At 37.8% G+C, this 22,094-nt stretch overlaps 1 protein-coding gene across 1 annotated transcript in view; it reads left to right on the top strand.

The window, feature by feature from the left end:
* trh (PAS domain-containing protein trachealess) overlaps window positions 1-22,094 on the top strand; it is a 736,895-nt gene that overhangs the window by 650,000 nt on the left and 64,801 nt on the right. Inside the window, exons 6-8 of the mRNA XM_083124916.1 lie at window positions 6,761-6,840; window positions 7,965-8,054; window positions 14,611-14,779. Of these exons, the coding sequence (XP_082981042.1) occupies window positions 6,761-6,840; window positions 7,965-8,054; window positions 14,611-14,779 (339 nt within the window). The remainder of the gene's footprint in view (window positions 1-6,760; window positions 6,841-7,964; window positions 8,055-14,610; window positions 14,780-22,094) is intronic.

Raw genomic sequence — 22,094 nt, 5'->3', positions numbered from 1 at the left:
ATAGAGGGCGCTAATGCTCACTTTACGATGCACCTCAAGCAAATCAAATATCGAACGCTTCATTTCTCGTGGCTATTAACCGGAGGAAGGCTTTGGGAGTAACTCCGCGGACCTGACGGATGGGGGTTGCGGGAGTTAGCAGTTCGTAAGGAAGGGAGGAAGGGGAGGGGGTGTTTGGATGAAGACATCTTGACATGCACGGATCGCCGATCGGGCGCTGCCATAGCTTAAGTGGCTGTTGGTTCGTTCTCGACGGATGCAAAGATCTTGTATTAGAACGTATGGACTATAGGGTACTTTCACACCGTGATTGGAAACGAACCTTCAGAAATAAGTGAAACCTTTCGAAGTGACATAAGCTACATCTGTCGCTTATCGGATATCGGATAATCCTATCCGGATTTAAAATATCCGAATATCCTAATTCTCCGAATTATCCGATCCTTATGTTTAGATTATTCGAAATGCCCGGATATCCGAATCTGTCCATTATCATTTATCCGTTTTTATTTTTGGTCTATCCACATATTCTTTTATTTGTGATGTTCGTATTTCACTTTACGAATTTTCTACAAATCCTTCATCAAATCTGTACTATCCGGATTATCCGTTGCTTCCGAAACGGATAATTTGTTACCCGGACCATCCCTGGTATCGTGTCGCGTGTCATTTCGGCGAGAAACCCCCTTGTCGCGTGTCGCTGTCGTCTGAAAACAACCTTATGCGTGGTAACGAGACGACCTGTCTCTCATTGTCAGTCTTAAAGTTTGTCAAAGTTCGGTTTGAGCCCACTTTATGTTCAGAAATGCTAGTCGGGACTTGACCTACAGATTAAAGACTGCAGCTACCACCCCTTTTGCAGCAGCGTGCATTGCCTTGCTTCACGAACTCGCTTTCTTCCCTACACGGCGTTGGTCCACATACTCATGGACGTAGTGTAGGTAAAGATGGTTTGGTTTTGTGTAGTTCTTGTACACGGCGCCAGGTGATGCTTGCTCCATCTTAAGTTGCGCACTTCAAAATTTTTGGCAATACTAATAATATCAACAACGTACAGAAATTTGTGCAGTACATATTGCGAAAAACTTGTGTGCTTTAAGTTTTGATGCGGATGGGTATGTTGAAGCTATAGGTCCAGTTCCGCTTAGTCTCTAGGTTACAACACTGGCATTGGTACTTAAATAGTCATTCACCTTAGTCTCCTATATATATTATTTATTTGTCTTTTATTTATTAAATTTTTCATAATATGTTGCTGTATCATTTTGCATTCTGTATTTAGTTACTTGATTTTTCTTAGCTTAGTATATCATATGTTTGAATGTCTTGCCGTTGCACTCTATGTTACATGTGCAGAACATAATCAGTTGCCTGCACTGTAATCGGATGACTATAGGTCTTTTCAGTTCTTAAAGCTGGCGGTCTCCAAGCTGGCGAGGGAAGTGGAGAGCAGGAAATTCGCCGCAGACAACAGCGGTGGCGCCGAGAGATACGCGTGGCAGAAATAAGTACTACGTGAACCTCGTTCTACAGGTTGCTGCGTTTCTTATCGCGCTGGATTGGTCGCTTCCCCGCTCTCCTTGCCAACTTCTAGAGCGCCCGCCGTAAGAACTGAAAAGACCTATATTTAGACCGTTAATTCCGCTGCCGTTTTATTGTGCACTCAGCTTCAATTTATAATCAACTATCTTTATATAAGATATAATCTTCAAATTTAAATTTCAACATTTCTTCTCACATGTAGAGATAACATGTATGTGTGTGTATATGCTCAATTTCGTATCATCACTCATCCTCATCGTCGCGATTAGGCAAAAGTGGCAGAAAAGCGACGATAAATAACAAAAAATCAGATAAAGAAAGTGTGCTTATTTAATCCAAGCAGTCACGAACACTGGAGTACGCAGGGGGACCCGGAAATTTTGAGAATATCAAAGTTTTGAATTCACTTCAAAGGGGACTCAGAAAAAACCAACGTGGTAAATGCAATTTGCTTAAAATGCCCCCCAATTATCATTTTTGCATTTGAACAACTTTTAAAACGAATGGCAATTATGAAATATTTTTTTGTATCCTGCCCCACCTAGAATGTAGGTATTAACATCCATCTGTACAATTCTATCCAGCCCCCTTAACGAAAAGAATCCTGCGTACGCTAGTGGTAGCCGAAGTTGTGTACTTCTCATCGTAGCCACAGTACAGAGGGGTGACGTCATGAACGCGCATGCGCTCACGAAAAAAGGTTTAATTAAGGTTTTGTAAAGTAAAGGGCAAGGCTATATTTTACGCCAACGCTAATTTCTAATAGTGTTAACGATACCGAAGCAAGCATCAATATACATAAATAACGTAATGTTAATATTGTAGGACAAACGAATTACGTAAAAATAACAATCACTACATTCTGGAGATGAGAATTTGATTTATTTATTTATTTATTTACATTTTACTTGGGATTACCGCTAAGCAGTTTTTCCCATATCTATTAACTATGAGAATTTGATATTTCTCACGTACATGTTCTTCTTCTTTTTTCTTTGCCTAGTTGCTTTCTAATTTTTAAACGCTCGTGATAAATGTTTCTTTCACTTCACTTTTTCATATTTTGCTTTGTCATGTGAAGTTACACTTTGTCTTACGGTATATTATATTTTTATCAATTTTATTCCTATAAAAGAAGCAGCATTCAGTCTAAATACGAGGAGAATTGTCCCGCTGCAATAAAATTGTAGCGAGCGACATCTTGTAGCAGTTTTAGACCACTGAGATGTCTCTCGTAGTATATTGCAGCACGGGTAGTTGGAAATGTCGGGGTTTTGGAGGGGAAGGAAAGAACGAGGAGAAACAGTGTGAGGGTGTTCGGCCACTACGGGGCTTCAGGCACAGATGTGACGCTTCCAACCTAACACCTCATATCTGGAGAACCAATTGGGTAATATTGCACCTGTCATCCATGAAATATGGCGTCAGACCCTCCTGTTTTCTCGGCGTCCCTGGATTCCCGGTCGCAAGGAAGTAAATAGGCTATATTTCCGTCTCCTTAGTAAGGCTTTAGTAAAGAAGGATCAATTTCTCATATCGAAGATCTGGACTGGGTCTCGGATCGTAAATTATTGGTCAGGCGGTAACTTTGTTGTATTCCCGGCCTCGGTCGGGTGACTTTGAAAAATTATCAAATTATGGATGCTGCGAAGATGTATTTCGGGGGGATATATTGGTAGGAAGTCCCCCTTCCTGTGATTTTGTACGTCGTATTTTTCATACCCAAGGAAGTTGGTTTGATTTGTATTGATTTCTTTAACAGATTTGTATTCATGGATATTTTTCCATGTTGCAGCTGTTTTTTGTTATTCTTGACATGCTAATGTCCATTCTGACATTGTATTACTTGCATGTTTTATAGTTTCTAATATTTCATTCAATGTTTGTTTTTTAACATTCTGTAAGTAATTTCCAAATTCTACAGTTTTTAATATTTCACTCCGTGTTTATAGTTTTTCACATATTCAAATTTCCATATTTTACAGTTTTTAATATTTCACTGTTTCTTTTACCTTCACTAATTTTCATATTTTACAGTTTTTAATATTTCACAGTTTCTTTTACCTTCACTAATTTCCATATTTTACAGTTTTCAATATTTCACTCCAGATCTTTTCTTTACCTTTTCTAATTTCCATATTTTAAAGATTATATTTCACACTGTAGTTGTTTTACCTTCACTAATTTCCATATTTTACAGTTTTCAATATTTTACTCCAGATTTTGTTTTCCTTACCTTTTCTAATCTCCATATTTTACAGTTTTAATATTTTACTCCATATTTGTTGTTTTTTTGACTACAATATCCATATTTTGCCATTTTTAATATTTCACTTCATATAGTTTATTTTTGACATTCTGTAATTTCCATGTTTCTGAAACAGTCTCTTTGGCATTCTCTAAATCGTATATTTTAGAAGCTTTAATATTGTAGTTTCTATGGTGTCTTCAAATCTTCGTGTAGCACTGTGTGAATGTTACTGATTTAAATGTTTGAAGCTACAACTGCACTTTATTGCTAATTAGTGTTTATATTTTTATGTAATAAGATTAATAAATAGTCCAGGTAATGTGAAGTTATGCTATTTGAATTTGAAATATTCTATTTTTGAGATTTGGTTAGAAACAAAGATCTTTCACAAATTATTGTGGATTGTTCCATGAGGACAAAGTGAACAGTTTACTCTATATTTGAGGTACAGTGGATTATTTCAAATAATATAATATGGGAAAGTTAAGAAAGATAAATTTCGAAATTAGTGCTTACAGATGTTACATTTTTTTAACAGAGACAATAACATTTTTGAGAAAACTAAGAAAAACTAAATCCATGTAACACTATTTTTGTATAAAAAAAAATTCTTTTTATTTATTTATTAAGATCAAAACAGGCAACTACCTAAGTATAAACTTTTGTAATAAGCAATGGAGAATGCATTTTTATTATTTAGCGTTGCTTTTCTGCTACTGTGTTGGCTAATCGCGACGATAAGGACTAGTGATGTGAAATTTTTGAATGTACACTCACAAATAAACCGCATAACCAAACCGGGATTCGAACCCGGGAATTTTAGTGATGAGTTCGAAAATCGACCACTTTATGCTTTTGCGGAGGAGGGGTTCCTAAGGGGAGTTTCCCCCGTCATTCTTTTTCTTGTCCTCTTTATATCTATCTGTCTTATTCAATTCTCTCCATGCTCATTCAGGATAAACACAAACATCCATGTCTTACCCTGAATTTAATTTATTTATTTATTTATTATTACCTTTAGCAGAGTTATATCATAATAATATTAATAATGATAATAATGAATAGTAATTACAGAATTACAATACAACTGCAATTACAATAGATACCATAAGTTATCCAGTCACAAATTGTATTCATAACATAAGTATAGACATACAGAACAGTTTCCAATTAGGACTGAGAAAATAAAAGAAATCATATAATCTTGAATATACGTAAATACAGTTGAAGTTATCACATACACACATGTTCCTACTTTCAGAATTGACTCTTAATGTTTTTTGGAAGTCAACAATGGCACTGAAATATCTGTTGAATTGTTGTTATTAATCATAATTTCATTATACGAACATATCACAAATTCTGTTAATCGGCCAGTTCTAAAATTTTTGAGTTTTTGGAATTTTAGGGATGGAAATATTTCTACAACGTAAATTGTTCTTCCTTATATTAAACTGAGGTTGTCCAAGAAATAAACCCATACATTCTATTGGGTTCTGCTTCAGGATAGGAACCTTTTTTCTCGCACAATTTAAATTCGGTCCAAGTTGCCTATTGTTTCATTGAAGAAACGTTCCTGGACCGAATTTAAATTGAGCTGGTAAAAAGGTTCCTGGACCGAATTGAAATATTTTGCAGATAAAAAGATTCTTTACGGTCCAGAACCCATTTACGCTTGCTGATTTTCTCTACTGGACCGGAATTAAATTTACTTAAAATTCCTGGACCTTTAACAACCCTGCTTTTGATCCCGAAATGTGCCCAGTTTTTGAACCGAAATCTTGGAACTTTTATTCGCCATAAATATGTAGCCCCAGGGGGTGAAATCACTGAAGACTGGTGAAGGGGAATAAAGATCTTGATCTACACACGTGCACACATGTTATTACATCATATGCATGTGTATATTATAATGTTATTAAATATAGCTACTATAAATTACTAATTTTTATAAATTCATTATTATTGAATACATTTATACATAAAAGTAACATTGATTTCGTTATTGCAGATATTTATAAAATAGCAAACTAATTACTTTACTAACTCGTCAATGTCATTAAATTACAAAATAGTTTAAATAGCTTTGTGTAATAGTTGAAATGAAATAGATTTTGTTTATAATTTTCTTGCATTATTGTTTTACTTTTATTAAGCATGCTGTCGGTGTAGATCTGTTATTGATCTTTTGAAAGAGAGAGTGTGTTTTCAATATAATCCTTAGTAAAGTATATTTGGACCAAACGTAATTGCTTACCTTTTGTTGTTATAACAAAAGCTACCCCCGGAAAATGTTCGTGTGAGGGGGAATTTTTTAGGGTAAGATGGAAGGTGGGGCAAATCCCCCCTGTCCCCCCAGGATATCGCACCCTGTTAGCCCTACAACTTGACCACTTTCTCTTCAATGGAGAGGCGAATAGTATTGTCATTCATAGTCTAATGGTAATTTCATTCTAAACGACACGGTATGCGGCGATGAACTCTTTCAATACTGTTAAGGCGTTTTCCCCAGGATCTCCCAGAGTTGTTGGCTTTCTTATTTCCTGTTGCAATTAAAGGAAGGGAGAAATTCATCTGGAGGGGTGGACGTCCGGAGAAAGCAATCAGAAGAGTCCAGAGCCTGGCCTGTATTTATTTCTCCAGCAGAGGCGGACAGCTAATGAAAGTCAAAGAGTGGGATTTTCCGGGACTTTACCCTCTCCCCGATCCCGAAACCTGATGAAAGTTCCCGGAGAGTATTTGGGGAGGAAATCCGGACTTAGTTTACCCACACACGGAACTTATCCAATGGGACAATCGCCCGAGTTTCCAATCCGAAAAGAATGCCTTCTTCTTATTTACTCTGTGCCTGGTCTTCCATCTCGCGTTATGCTTACGCCATGCTTTAACTCGTACGTGACGTCTTGTGTGTGTTGTATTTTCTGTGATTGAATTTCCAAATTGTCTAATTTTTTCTTGCTTTTCTAGGTGGCCCTGTAAGACCTCGGTCTGTCGCCGGTATTGCCATGGAGATATTCGAGCAGCACCAAGGAACACATATCCTACAGGTACGGTCAAGACATCTGATATATAGGGTGTCCCAATGAAAATGTATACAGACTTTGAATTATTGTAAGTAAGATACAGTTCATTTTCACAATTTGACAGAATCTACAGACATGAACATGGACGTCAGCAGGACTTTTTCCAAGGAAGGGCTAGCAAGGTATTATTTTCCCGTATGCGGGGGAAACTGGCACGTTTTCCCCTCTTATTAATTCCCCTCAAAAACCATTGCTTCAATTTGAAGTTATCCTGTTCCTGGAACGCACTTGCAATATTTAACTTATATTACTGTGACTCAAATTAAATTATATGTGTAACATAAGTACTTTTTAATTGACTTTCATTTTCCAGGGAGAGACGTTGCCCCCTTGGCCCCCACCACCTTCCGGTCGTCCATGGGCACAAATAATAATCTTTGTCAACGCCTGCAAACATCAAGAAACATTTCATTCGATATGGGCGTATTATCGTTCAATGACTGCCTTCAGTTGGTGGAATCTTGGAATCTTGTTGTAAACTTGATCTTTTATGCATCCCTGTACAAAAGCCTAGTGGAGTTAGGTCTGGTGAACGCGGAGGCTATTCTTCAGAGCCTTTTCATCTAATCCATCTGTTTTACGCGTATTGCCAAATATTACTCAAACTGCACTCTCCTGACCGGATCACGTGCACTGAGAGCATGGACTCTTCTTGAAATGAAACTCTTCGAATGCCAGTGCTTCAAAATACAATGAACACTTGATTTTGAAATTCATGTTAAAATGTGTGTAAATTTTTTGGGACACCCTGCATTTTTTAATTTTTTGAAATGTACGCTTTACAAGCATTGTTTTATGTTTCAAATGAAAAGTCAAAATTGTGTCAGAGCGCAGGTGTTGAACTAGGGCTGGATTCTGAACCAGTGTAATCCATCAGATTTCGTCTGTGTAAGAGTGGTGAAAATGTTTGGTAATCGTATTTAATTTTCATATTCTCTTTTTAAAACAAGATTGTTAACGTTAATGCTAAAATTCGAATCATTTGAAACATTGTATATAGTATTGAAAAGGACAATTTTTGAACAGTTAGTTCCATGTAATTTCTAGACAGAATATTTTAGTAGTAACTGTTTTGTTTTATTTTTCAGTCACTAGATGGCTTCGCCTTCGCGTTGGCGGCCGATGGACGATTCTTGTACATATCCGAAACGGTTTCTATATATCTTGGCCTGTCTCAGGTAAGTTTTAATGCTATTCTTGGTTCACTGTCCGTACCTAAAAAAAAATGATTACGTATAATGATACCTTGTTCTTTTACTGTTTCTTTAGACGTATGTCTATGTGAGATTAGAAGTATTGAAATTCACCGTCGATTTTTAATAATTGTAACATATACAGTAATTTCTTGTTCTGTCCCCGATAATCGCAATTGGTGTCATAATTTCAAGGTTGAAATTGAATTGCCTTATGGTGGTAAAAGTAATTGTTGTTTCTTTCCTTATCTTTGTTATTGTTAAGAAACATTAGCAGTGGTCTCGTGGATTGCATAGTGGTAACGTCGTCCCATTGTAATCAAGGGTTCGATACCAAGAGTGGTTCGGATTCCATTTTAAACTGTAAGTCCAGTCCCGATTAGCCAATCTGTGCACAAAGTGTACTTCAAAAATTGAAATTCATAAACATTAGCTCGGTTGTTATGGCGTCTACTGTGCGAGAGACCTGGGTTCGATCCCCGGCGAGGTAGAACGCGATTTTTCCACTTGTTCACACAGGGCGTCGTATAAAGTGGGTACCTGGAGGAAACTTGGTGGGGTAATGGCAGCCAGGGGCGTGGTGCTGATCACATCACCCCCACCTTTCGCCCGTGATCAAGAAGTATGGGGCCCTAACTCCACACCCCAATACGCCTTCGTGACGTGGTGCAAAGCACAGGGGAGCACTTTACTTTTTAAACATTAACAAGTTATTCTTTCTCATCGCCGCGATTAATCCACAGGGGCAATAAAGGGACGCAAAATAACAGAAATGCATAGTAGAAATATCGCAATCATTTCGGAATGTTAATAATAATACGAGCGCAATAATTTTTGAATTTTAATAAAATAAATAAGATAAATTGGAACAGACGATGATGGATGTGGATGTATCCATATACAAGGAAAGTCCGTACCACGCGAATTTTCATCGTAGCTTGTTCATGCCGCGTTAACTTGCGAACTAGAGGAGGGAGTTCCTAAGGGGGCTAGATGGGGAGGGGGAGAAAATGCACCATTTTTCTAACGCTTTGTCTACTGTAGAACTTCACCCGTGCTACGATGTGGGTGGAGCAGAGGAGTTCTCCTTGGGAAAAAAGGGGGGTTGGGGGGCGGGGGCTTCGTTGGAAACAGAGGGGGACGCCGTCGTGGCCGATGCACCTCACGTAGGCCTATGCTGGGTGATGCCTTACATTCCTAATGTGCCTGGCTTACAATCAATAGCTGCAGAGTTCCCAGTGCTCTTGGAAACATGGCCGCCCGCTCGGCTAAGGGGGGTGGGGGCGGTGTGGTTCAGGACGAGGTACCACGTATCCAGCAAGGTAGAGTTGTTAACAATAAAAGAGTAACACGTTACAACTTATTTTGCAGAAAATTAACACATTTAATGTTATTTTTGCCCAAAAGTAATTTAAATGTTATTGTGCACAAAAGTTGACGTGTTACAGCTTATTTTGCAAAAAATAACGCATTACAAGTCATTTTGCACAGATGTAGCGAGTTACAGCTTATTTTGCACAACAGTTAATGCGTTACAGGTTATTTTGCACAAAAGTAACTTATTACAGGTTAAGTTAAGGCGTTACAGGTTATTTTTGACCATAAGTAAAGCCTTACAACTTATTTTGCACAAAAGTTAACGCGTTACAAATTATTTTGCCCGCATTACAGGTTATTTAACACAAAACTTAACGCGTTACAAGTTATCTTGCCCAATTGTAACACCTTAGAAGTTCCTTTGGCCTGGATGTAGCGTGTTACAAATTACTGCGTCCCTCACGAGTAAAACGCTACAGTTACATTGCCACAAAAGTAACGCGATAAAGATATTTTACCCCCGTAGGTAAGGCGTTGCGAGTTACTTTACCCAAAAGTTCACATTGCCAGTCATGCTAATCATTTCTAAGAAATCAGTTTTTGTTCTAGAATAATTTGACTAGTTTCGAATTTAACAAGGCGAGTCAGCGTGCACTTAAAGCAATGCTTTAAATAATATAATTTTGTTAACCTGATACTAAAGTAATTAGCGAAATTAACGCCTCACTTTCTTGGTAATATTGCAACACTGCAGTGTGAACCGTTCTATTATTATTCGACTACAATGTTACTTTTAGTTCACTAATTTGCCGGACACATGTACAAAAGGATGTCCAATCACGCTTTACCCATACAGATTATCACCATTCTTGCACATTCGTACAGTGTGTATTGCCTCTAAATTTTATTCATTTGGTAGTCTGTGCTTGTACGTCTACGTCATCAACTAATCTTTCATTCAAAACACACTGAATTAAGAACCTTGAGCGCCATCTCTTGAGATATTATTTATTTACAAGCTCTTTGCAGTGAGATACGCAATTAACGTTATTTCAGGTGTCAGATTTGTAGTTAAGGAATGTTTTCACAGAAATTAAAACATTGTAACATTGCAGTAATGTCAATATGATATATGCGCCTATATGGGAAGTGCAGTGTCTCCGAATTTTTACAGCTTTGTGGATGTCCGTTTCGGGAGAGGCCGAAATAAAATAGCTGTTTAGTTCAAAGTAATTGCACGGTCCGAACGTGCTTGGGAAGACCAGAATGAACAAAATGCTCAGTGGACATTGACTACATCCCATAATATAATAAAAAATACTGTTGTAGACTTGCAGGCAGTAGCTGTTCAATCTTCTAACTAGCTTGTAAGCTGCATATACCTGTCTTCTCATACAAAGAGAAACAGTGTTGCCAGGGTCGCAACTTGTTACAAGCCCTCACGTCGCATGAATTTGGATAAACAAGTGGCTTTAGAGCGGATAGTCTGGCTCGTTATGAAGCGTACAAATCTCCTTAATGTGCATATAAAATGCAAATTGTATGAAAATGGGGAAAGAAAAGTTTTGCGAGTCCCAGGGGTCGTAATAACGCAAAATTGTGGATTGGTTTATCGCGTGGCCGTCAAGCTTAACATGGTTTACATGTACTTTCATGGTGCAGATAAAAAATAATTTCGGAGGTTGGGGGGGGGGGTTCACCCTTATTTGGCCCTATACTCAACAGTACTATATATACACACCTGCAGTCACTATGCGCTATACAGGCATATGTTTTACGAAGCAGAATGTATGTTGGTGACCGCTGAGTAGGAAAGAGGGGAGGGGGACGTTAGGAAGCCAGAAGTCAGAGTTTTGTACTAGTGTCTTGGGGGCTTATAACCAGAGTTGTTAAAGATCCATTAACTCATACATTCTAATAGGTTCCATAACATGACCGCAACCTTTAAATTATCGGGAAAAAAAGGGTTCCGGACCGTATTTCAATTCATCCGGAAAAAGGTTCCTGGACCGAATTGAAATACTTTAGAGATAGAAAGGTTCTTTACGGTCCAGAACCCATTTCCGCTTGCTGATTTTCCCCTCCTGGACCGAAATGGAATTTATTTAAAATTCCTGGATCTTGAACAACCCTGCTTAAAAACTTGTCCAACAACAGAGGGAATTTCAAGGTCGGAAAGGGAATTTTGAGGTAACCATAGGGGAAGTTATAGTCTGATCCAGGAAAACACTGGCGCCCAGAAGTGATAGTGGAGAGGTTGAAGGTGGGCTGTGATTGCAGGTTTCAGGAATTCTAAATTCTAAATTGCAGCTCGGTTTTCCAAACAAAGGATTTTCTCAGCATTGTATCCCTGTTGGTTTTGGTTTCTGAACTTGCATTAATCAAGTTTCGGAGTAGGTTTGAACTCTAAACTCCCCCCTTTAAATTCGGCCATGTATACTTTATGAATACATTTTCTTTAAATAAATGTTAATATCAAGTGTAGGTATTGAAGAGCTGTACACTCGTCATAAAAAGTATTCGGGGTACAGCCAAAGAAGACAAGACACCCCTAAGCTAAACTTTCGGCTTCGTAGGTCCAGGGGGTTGGTTTATGCGTTGAGGAGTCAGTGAGTGTGGATAAACTCTTTTGTATATCAACATTTATTCTTTCATGCACAGAAACAAGTTTCGCTCGTGGAGTTTTGTATGCTCAATTCAAACTGTAGTTCTAAACTTCCGTCACAATTTCTCGGTAATTTGAGAAATTTATATATATATATTTTTTAAATATACAAAATTACTAATGGTTAGATGAAAGGCGTCTTAATTATTGTGGTACAAAATCAACCATTTCAGGAGATCCCATTTAGATAGGGTTCTCCTCACCGTGAGGCCTTCAGAACCTCTGTTGGTTTGACCCTAGCAGGATACCCGACCAAAAAACTTGCCAGAGAAAGGTCAGATAGTGAAAAATAGGGAAATGTATTTAAAAGTTTGTTAAAATCTGAGATACTTTATGGAATGTGTATAATAAGTTCTTACATATAGGGTAAATTAAGATAATTTGGTGGCATACAGTGGCGGCGTTTAGGGGTGCTGTTGCCCCCCCCCCCCCCCGCCCACACATTTTACAACTTTTGCCCCCGCACTATGCTAAACGTTATCTAACAAGCAGTGATGTGCCTTAGACTATAAGATTACGTCTACATGCGTTGTCTACACGTAATCTACGCGTAGATTACATTGGGTTGTAGTTTACATAGACTACGTAGACAATTTAAAGTACATTAAAATTAATTTTCCAGGCTTTCATGAAAGGAAAGTGACATTTTCAACTATATTAGTTCCTCACGAAATGAAAAGAATCCTATTTACAACAAAATTTCTCCTCTCTTCTATCAACTATGGAAGAAAATAAATAGTATGCAAAAAACAACAACAGATGGCAGTCGTGAGGCAAGAGAGTGGTCTTTTTTCCATAAAACACTAGAATATTTCCTATATTAGGTTTCTTCCTAGGTGAGAAATTGTTCGAATTTGGAAGAAAGAGTATGAAAAGTTCTCTTCACACATCAGCAACTGATACGCAATATAATTTTCTTTTAATTCCACGGCGCCCTTTGTTAAGTTATCACCTTTCGCCATGTTGTTTACATAGATTACCTAATCTACGTGTATAAAATAGTCTACGTGTAGAATGTAGACTATCGTTGTTTACGCGTAGACGCACATCACTGCTACCAAGGGAAAGTAAACTGTCCTTGCCCCTTAGTTTTGCAACCCAATCTACGCCGCTGGTGACATAGGTTATTTGTTCTAACGTATGCCACGTAACCTATGCATTTGATCAGGTGGCTCGCGGTGCCCATCTTCCCAAATGCATCTTCATGATGAACACCGAGAGCCATCTGATTTAATATATAGGTTATACTGTGGCATACGTTAGAAGAATTATCACCAAAAAACCTATGCCCACCACATTACCTTACCTTACAGTATATTTGGGAACACCATACTACTAAAACAGATGTTTCCGTGTAGTATGGAAGACTAAAAGATGGCGCCTCTTGCAATTTGAGACGATAGTTTCATATTGCACCACTTGAAAATTTTTAAATTCTCACTTCCATCCAGTATTTAGATAATAATTAGTGTCCATAAATAATATATTTTTGTTGAGATGACCAGTACAAATATATTAAATATAGTTTTTATTTCAAAGGCCATGCAGTGAAAATGTTGAGTTTCTTCTTCTTCTTTGTGACCTTCACCGCCTGGTATACGGCAGTCGTAGTCACTGATCTAAGATTCTAAGCGATATAGAATCCTGGGGAGAAGGAGTAGTTGTGGTCGTAAAGATATCGCAATATTACACTTCACTTCAATGTACTGTAACACTGATCACAAACTTGCATATACACACAAATTTCAAAATTTTATACCACTCTTGCGGGCAAAACTATATAATATCTACATCGTACGAGGGAAAGGAGACGATAATAGGGAGGGTATGGATACAGGAAATGGTATCTTGGCTCTGTGTAGTCTGTTATAAAGAGCGTGTCTGTTCCTTAACGGGCAATGGAAGAAGAGATGATTTGGCGTTTGTTTGCTCCGCAATCACATCAGGGAAGGGAATTTGATGCAGCCTTGCTAGGTCTTCGTTTGTGCAAACGTGTCCCGTCCGTAGGCGAAGTGTGAAAGTTATCACTTCACGAGGAAGTTTCAGTTTATGAAACCAAGGTCGACTGAATATTAAGCGCCCGAGCTTCCCACTGGGAATTGAGTTTAATTTAAAAAATATTGAGTTTGATGTTTATTCTATATTGTGTAAGATTTCCTTGAATCAGCGTTGCCTAAGATACGAATGAGGCATTGCGGATATTGAGGGCGAGTTCGACAAAGGTCAATTGTGTTTATTATTATTATTATTATTATTATTATTATTATTGTAGTAGTATCATACACATTGAAGACTGTAGGAACTCATGCAACGTCTGACAGAAGTCTACCTAGGCTCTAATACGCTAAAATTTGCTTTAGAATATGACGGACGTTTGGAGAAATGCTGATTCCCGAAACTTCTATTTTGCAAGTTCGCCCTTAATATCCGCAGGCCCTCGTATAAGTTAAGCTGGAGATACAGGCCCAATCCAGATCAGCCTATCTGAGCCTAAAGTGAACATATAATGAGCAAACGCTGTTAGTTTCAGAGATGTAACACTGTCGTTGTCTGTTGCAGGTGGAGATGACTGGTAGCAGCGTGTTCGACTACATCCACCACCAGGACCACGCCGAGTTGGCAGAGCACCTAGGTTTGGGCCTGGCGCAGGGACAGTCCCTGGCCTCCCCGAGCAGCGCGGCCTCCGAAGAAGGCGTCAACTCATCGACCGGTACCGCCAACCCCGACGGTAAGAGCGTTTCCTTAAATACATAATAGCTTCTTGTTATTTGAGTTCATACAGGTGGGCGGGCCCGTCTAAGGACGTTTCGACGAGAATTACTATATGACGTCACTGTGGAATCTTGACTTTCTGAAGAAGAATTGTGTACAGGGTGTCCCAAAGATCGTCATCCATTTATTTGAAGTAGGATGCCGCTTTCGTATTTCCACACTGAAATCCTGTCAGTAAATCAGGGTCGGGGAAATAAGTTTGAGTTAAAAGGTCGCAGACTTTTGGAAGAAGAATTTTTAACACTGGGAAAGTCAAGGAACTGAAATATTTTTTAAGTTTCCAGAAATAGAAAGTAGAATCACATTTCATATTTTGCATTGACTTCTTAAAATGTATCATTTTTATTAAAATTTTCATTTTTGTTCATTTTTTCTTCAGCAATGTTGAATAAAGCTCATTTGCATAGCGTGCGAGATTGAAGACTTGTTACATTGTAAATTTGTTTGAATCACCTGTCTGCAAGCAATACAAAAAGTAGACTACACGTTATTTCCTATGTAGGAATACTTATGGAACACACTTGTTTATCTCTGAAACAATCATATTTTCATAATAATGGCTTTAGCTGCTACCCACTTACTAATGCTATTTTTAGCAGGCACTTTCATAGGTAGGTTTAGATTTAATGATTAAAATGCCTCCTTCGTTCTTGTTGCATCCTTAATAATGATAACATACATATAAATTAGTAAAAATTCATTGTTTAAAGTATACACAGCATTAACTCTTTAAAAAAAATAGTTCCAAGAAGAATAATTGATGTTTTTTTTTTAAAAAATTTCATTGAAAGTAACGACCCGTGAATATTTTTCAAGCCACACCAGCTCCCTCTTTCGGTACGCCGTCGGTCAGAAGTGTTGTGCATATAATGGCGCTGTTATATAGAGCGCAAAGATGGAACAGATATTATGCTCGCTTTTTTTGTTCTAACTTATTTGACTCTGCACAGGTCCACGACTGCCAGGTCATGTCGTGTTTGAGATCATCCTGCTCGAGTAAACCAATGAGCTGCCAGCAAAGTATCTCGCCTTCTATCTCACGGGTTGAAATGCACTTCGTGCATTACCACCTGGGGGTTTGCTGGTCCAGTATGGCAAACTTATCACTTTTATAGCCAAACGTAGTATAGCCAAGTACAATGAACAGAATGCTTCAAGTAAACCCCACGACCGTAAATTGAGCTACAAACCAACAGATGCCACTGTGTTCAAAACGCGTCACACCTTATGTTTCGAACCGACCACAAGAGAGCAGCACTGCCTTCATGAAACGAAGAAATGCACATAATACTTCCAATCAGGGAAATGTCCAAATAATATTTTATTCTGGTGAGGCACAAGTAAATTTTTGGAAAATGAAACACAGCACCCATATTAGCACAAAACAGACTTTTAAATAACATTTGGTAAATGTCGTGAATACAGTACGATCAAGACTTCCTTTTGCGGCCACGTTTGGCTAATCATGAAGATGAGGATGATGTGATGATACTCATGAATAACAAAAACCATCCACGCCGGGACCCTTGACGCACTATACTAACAACTTTGCCACGGAGGTCGGGAAATATATGCTAGAATACGACACTCGCTCTCTTAAAGTATACCGTCCCTACGGTTTTTGAACACAGAACCCTAGTGCATAGATATTGTTAGATGCGACGTAGCTCTTTCCTAATTCTCAGGTTTTGCAACACTGCTTTGATCGAAAGGAACCTCCTGCAGGTGTTGAGTTCAAACAGCAGGGGTTCGATTCTCATAGATTGTGTCAATGGGAAGATGTTCAGACCTGGATTGATGACTTCTTTTAACAGTAGGGGAGGTGCCGGAAAAATAGTGTGGCTGTAGATGAAGCCAGTTCATCTGGTAAGAAGGGAAAATTCCGCAATGAAAGGGATTTATGCGAGCATATACATAAATATTTGGGATATTTTTGAATATCCAGAATGATGGTATCCATTATTCAGAACTATCTATCTTACTACGAGTACCATGACAGTGGTTAGTACAAGGATAACTCAGGGGCTAGAGTTATCTACATGTAAACAAGGTTTATCGGGTTCGATTCCCAGCGGTGACTCATTTGGAAGGTAAATGAGCGAACATGGTATATGGCAACTTAAATGAAAATGGAACGTTTTTAAATGAAGTGGTTAAAATATCCCCCCCCCCCCACGGTTGATTTGCTTCGTAGTTTCAGAGCTTCTGCTTTGGTGTGTGTTTCAGGCCCGTAGCTAGAACTGACCTCCAGGGGGGGCTCACGGGTTATCAGGGGGCTTTGTAAACCAAGTCCATTTTTCAAAAGTAAAATAGTATTAAATGAAGGTATATTATGTGTGTCGGGGGTCATTAAATTAATTTAAAATATAAAATTTAGAAATATCATACAAATACTACAGTTTCTTTTTCTATATCTTCTAAAACATCTCTTGAAGTGCTAATGACTGCTGCTGACAGCATCCCTTAATACACACTCCGTACTTGATGATACATATATGTATATCATACATGTTAAAATGTACAATATTCACTTCAATCATAGTGCCTACCGTACATTCCATCCCCGGCCAAAGCAATAAAACTTGGAATATGTTGAAATTTGACGCAGATGCGGAAGGAATGTGGATAATGACGTCAAAGTCACAGATTTCTGTCAAACAAGAGGCTGCAACAGGAGCAGGGTCTAGAGAATCTTCCAAACACTTGCTGCTGCTTAGACTTCTGTCCATAAACAAGATGAACGAACGAAGTTGTGAACAAATAAATATATTCTGTCTACATTTTCACTCTTCACCTCAAACAAATTAGAATACAAAATAGTTTTACCTAATGTCAAGGGGGCTGGCGGCAGTGCCAAGGGGGGCTTGCGACCCTGTCAGGGGGGCAGCCCCCCCCGTCCCCTGCCTGGCTACGGGCCTGGTGTGTTTAGTACTATGTTTCCACCACTACATCGCTGTGATCGTTTAAGATGGCGTCTGTTGCAGAGGATCATTCTTTTCAGGCCTGTGCATCTGAATCCACTTTCCGTGGAATGTTTAGAACAGGGTCATTTACTTGATGAAAGCTAGTTAAAACTCGTCGACATGTACAAATGTGTACATCTGAAAAATTGTCACCTACCGTAAATTTTGCAGTAATCTACGTTTGACATTTAACAGTATGCCTGTTAATTTACAATATCTGAACGCAACCTTTTTTTTTTATTTGAATTTTAATATTTTATTATGCATAAAGATAAACAGATTTTTAAAAACTGAATCATTGAAATCATAATAATTAGGTAATGCCCATTAACACTTTAAAAACGTTCATGGTATTTTTTTACTATGGTAGTTACCAGTGTAAAAACGAGAGTGTAAATGTGCAGACATGGAATGACCCTACGTAAGGTTTTTTGAGTTTAAGTCTTAGGCTGGCCAAGTCCAGAAAGATGTAAGCGCTGCTCTGCTACGAAAAGGGATTTTTTTCAAATGCAATTTTCAACGAAACTTCTTGTCTTTTCACCTGCTGCGAAAAACTTGAGGCTCCCAAACAGTAGGTGGATTGTTTTCCCAGTTGCCTCGGGGCTCAGGCTGTTTGTAGAAGCATCACCCTCCGCCCTGAACGGCCAGAAGGTCAATTGGGCAGTTTGTATGCGGACGATCATCCCGCTTACATACATTACATTCTCTTTTTTTCTGTTTCCCTTTGCAGCGTACGTGCCTCCCCGTGGTGGAAGCGTGGGTGGGAACGGGAAGGCCATCTTTGGCAGCTGTCATTGCAACAATCGCAGTGACTGTTATACGCGGAGAAGGCTCAGATTGTTACCCTCGGTGAACATGATGAATTTATGCACGTTCTGGAGACATAAGGCTGCGCTATGTGCTTCTGGTTCGAGGCTTAAGGTTGAATGAGGCCGTATTGCATCCAACAACCTCGTGGGAAAAAAAGAATAATTGTAGTAATATAGTTTTTTTTCCTTCCCGTAATCGTAAACGTGCAGATGCTGGTATCACTGAAAGGTTAGATTTGATATGATGTCAGCGCCGACAAGCGGCCAGTTTGAAGTCATTGGGTCGAGAGAAGTAGTTTCAAATGGTAGTGGCATTTTGCCCTGACCAATTGATGAAAGCGTCACACTACCCGGCCAGGATTTAGGGGGCTTGGGGGCTTCAGTGCCTGTGTATAAGAGTGTGCATAGCTGTTTTTGTTTTGTGAATAATAAGAAAAAAATGTGTGAAGGCAGATAACTTCTGATGCTTTTATTATTTTTAGAATGGTACTTACTATGCAACTAAAATTGTATGTAATAATTTATTTTACATCTCTTAATTTCATATTTGATAACGCACAGGTCCGCCGCCTTGTAATCAAGGGGTTCCAGGTTCGATACCCGGTGAAGGCACATAGTGGTTCGGATCCTACTTTAAACTGTAGGTCCAGTCCTGATTAGCCTTACTGTGCATAAAGTGGACTTAAAACACCAAATCAATCAAAGCCTAGGTTCGGAATTCCCTACAATTTCCAAATTGATATTGTTAAGCTTCTTAATTTATGTTTCTTGGTTGAAGTTAGAGAGAGAGACATATCATGTGTGAAAAGAGAAATGCAACAGCTGTTTCGAATTATTGATCTGTTGTAAACAGTATTTAGATACTTAAAAGTATAATTACAAGCTATGAACCAGTTTTAATTTTCTGGATTTTTAGTTTTTAAACCTTCTCATCATCTACTTTACTTCTGGAGTGACATCTATACTGCTTTTCGGTTATGACTTACAAAAAAAGAAGACACTAATGTCCGCCATAGTGACCACAGATGTCACTGTCTTCCGAACGCGTTGAACCGTGCGTCTGAAATCAACCGCAAGATGGCATTGATGCAAAACGACCTGGGTTGAATTTTTAAGTGGTCCCTTCTTCCTGTGGTTTTTTGGTTGATCTAACCTGGCCACATTATTCGCAAATTATACACCTATGTTGTCATGCTGCGATGAACATTCCGGGAGCGAATTATGTATTTCCGTGGTCGAGGTGAGTTTGATACATAAGTTTTTGGTGTAACGTTTCTGCTCTGAATGGCGTTTCGATATTGTCCTACAAAAATGTCATGGACAGGTTTTTGACGGTGCTTTGTATAGAGTCCGAAACATTTGCAATTTTGTCTCACTGCGGGCATTTGCAGGATTTTGTTCTTTCGTTCATAGAAATTTATTTTTAACCTTATATTGTTGTTGCTACTTTACAAATCATTGTTGCCAACTTTAGATTTGAGCCCATTGTTTAAACAGAAACTTGATTCGCCTTTCTTGCTTTCTATAAACATCTATCACTTTGTTGAACAGTTCTTTGTCTTGGCCACAATCTACAGATACGGTGGCGAACACAGCATTTCAAAAAGGGGTGGGGGGGAGGACGCTCCCTACAATTAACTCGTTACTTGCTAAGGAACTAATACTATAGGGTTACGCTTTTGAAAAATATATTTGTCATTTTTACTATTTGCAGGTCATATATGTATTTTCATTTTGTTATTTTTAAGGAAATTTTATTTTAAAAATGCAAGCTCAGTTCCTTTATGGTTTTTCGTAGCAAAAAGACAATGTGAAAAGCATCAAGATAATATAATCAAACTCAAGTAGGGAATATACAAAGAGGTTTTATAATACTGGCTTTGAGAATAAAAGGGAGGCTTGACCTGTATGTTTTGAGTGTAACACAAGGTGGTGCGGTAATGCTGAATAAACACTTCCTGCATTTGCCATGATTTCTTGAAAATATTCATGCTTCCTCTCAGATTTAATAATTGAGTTTAACAATTCTGTTTCTAGTAAAACATTATCTTGTTCATCATAATAATTGCTTACAGCCTGTAAATCACAGAAAACAAAATTATTAGTAATAAAATATCGCTATAGTTTCACCGCTCAAATTTCATTCACTTTATCCAGATATCGCACGTTATCTTGGCCCCCGAGGGCTCGCAGCTTCGAAACGAACTCTCAACGTTTATCGGACTGTGAAATTTTGTTTAGGGATTTGCAGGAAGTGTATATATTGGGATTAATCGGATTATCCAGATTTCATTCATTTTATATTCTCTAAATATAACTTTTACAAATATATTTTATTCTACGTATATCTATATACAAGAAAAACTCAAGGATTTTTTATTTGAACAGTCTATGTAAACAAGGAATAAATTATCGAAGAAATAAACATCAACATGAAAATTAGATTACAGATAGACAGACTTGCCTGTGTGAGAGGGTTGGCAAGTGTGAGTCGTGAGATGAGGTACGACCAGGAAAAATATTATTTTTTTATTTAAATCTATTTTTTTTAAAAAAGCAAGCTAAAAATTGATTGTATGGTTTCTGGCACCATACATATATGTAAGATATCCTTTTTTAAAAGGCTTTTTTCTGGTAAATGGCCCTGTAAAATATTGGAACAGTTTGATTAAACCATATAAAATATTATGTATAAATATACTTTTATCTGTTTCTGATACTGTATATATGGAACTACTATGAAAATGTTTTTGAGTGTATTAATGAAACTATAATTATTACAGTAACTTTTTTCTTTGTGAAAATAAGTAGAGGCACTTAATTTTGGTAAATAAAAAAGCAAAATTTCGGTAGTGGTTGAAAAATCTGATGATAAGTGCATATAAAAAACATTTTGGTTGTAAAATTGTGATATAACTTAAATTTGATTTAAAAACTGCACTTATTACACAAAATTAACATTTTCACTTCTAATAGCACATGTATGTAGTTATCAGGGTATTAAGTTTATTTCCTGTATAAAGGATCCCATTTTTGCTTCTCCATTATTAACAGCGGAATTAATCAATTTTCCGTGAATTGCATAACTCACAGGATAATTCAGACCTCGGAAGGTGTCGCGTCGGTAAATAAACGATATTTCATATTTAATGAGTTTATTTCGCATTTTGCAGTTCATTTCGCATTATTTCGTGACAAAATATGGTAGCAAAATGCATCTCACACCTTTCTAAAACAAGAAAAAATTAACACTACAACGTGTGTTTTGACAAAACAAATATGCATGGCCGTAAAAATAAGACATTCTGGATGTACTATATAATTGTAACAAACTATTTTTTATTGTCTTTGTAGCCATGTTTATTTACAGTGCAATGATAATGACACTATTTATGGTTTAATATTATTAGTATTTTGTTGTTTATTCTACACAAAATTTGCTATTTTTGCCTATAAGAATTATTGAATTTTAAATCAAGAGAAATCCTGTCTTTACATT

The sequence above is a fragment of the Lepisma saccharinum genome, chromosome 7 (assembly GCF_977018435.1).
Source record: "Lepisma saccharinum chromosome 7, izLepSacc3.1, whole genome shotgun sequence".
Taxonomy (NCBI): Eukaryota; Metazoa; Arthropoda; class Insecta; order Zygentoma; family Lepismatidae; genus Lepisma; species Lepisma saccharinum.
Note: the sequence above shows the minus strand (reverse complement) of the source record. Positions and strands in the feature narration are given on the sequence as shown.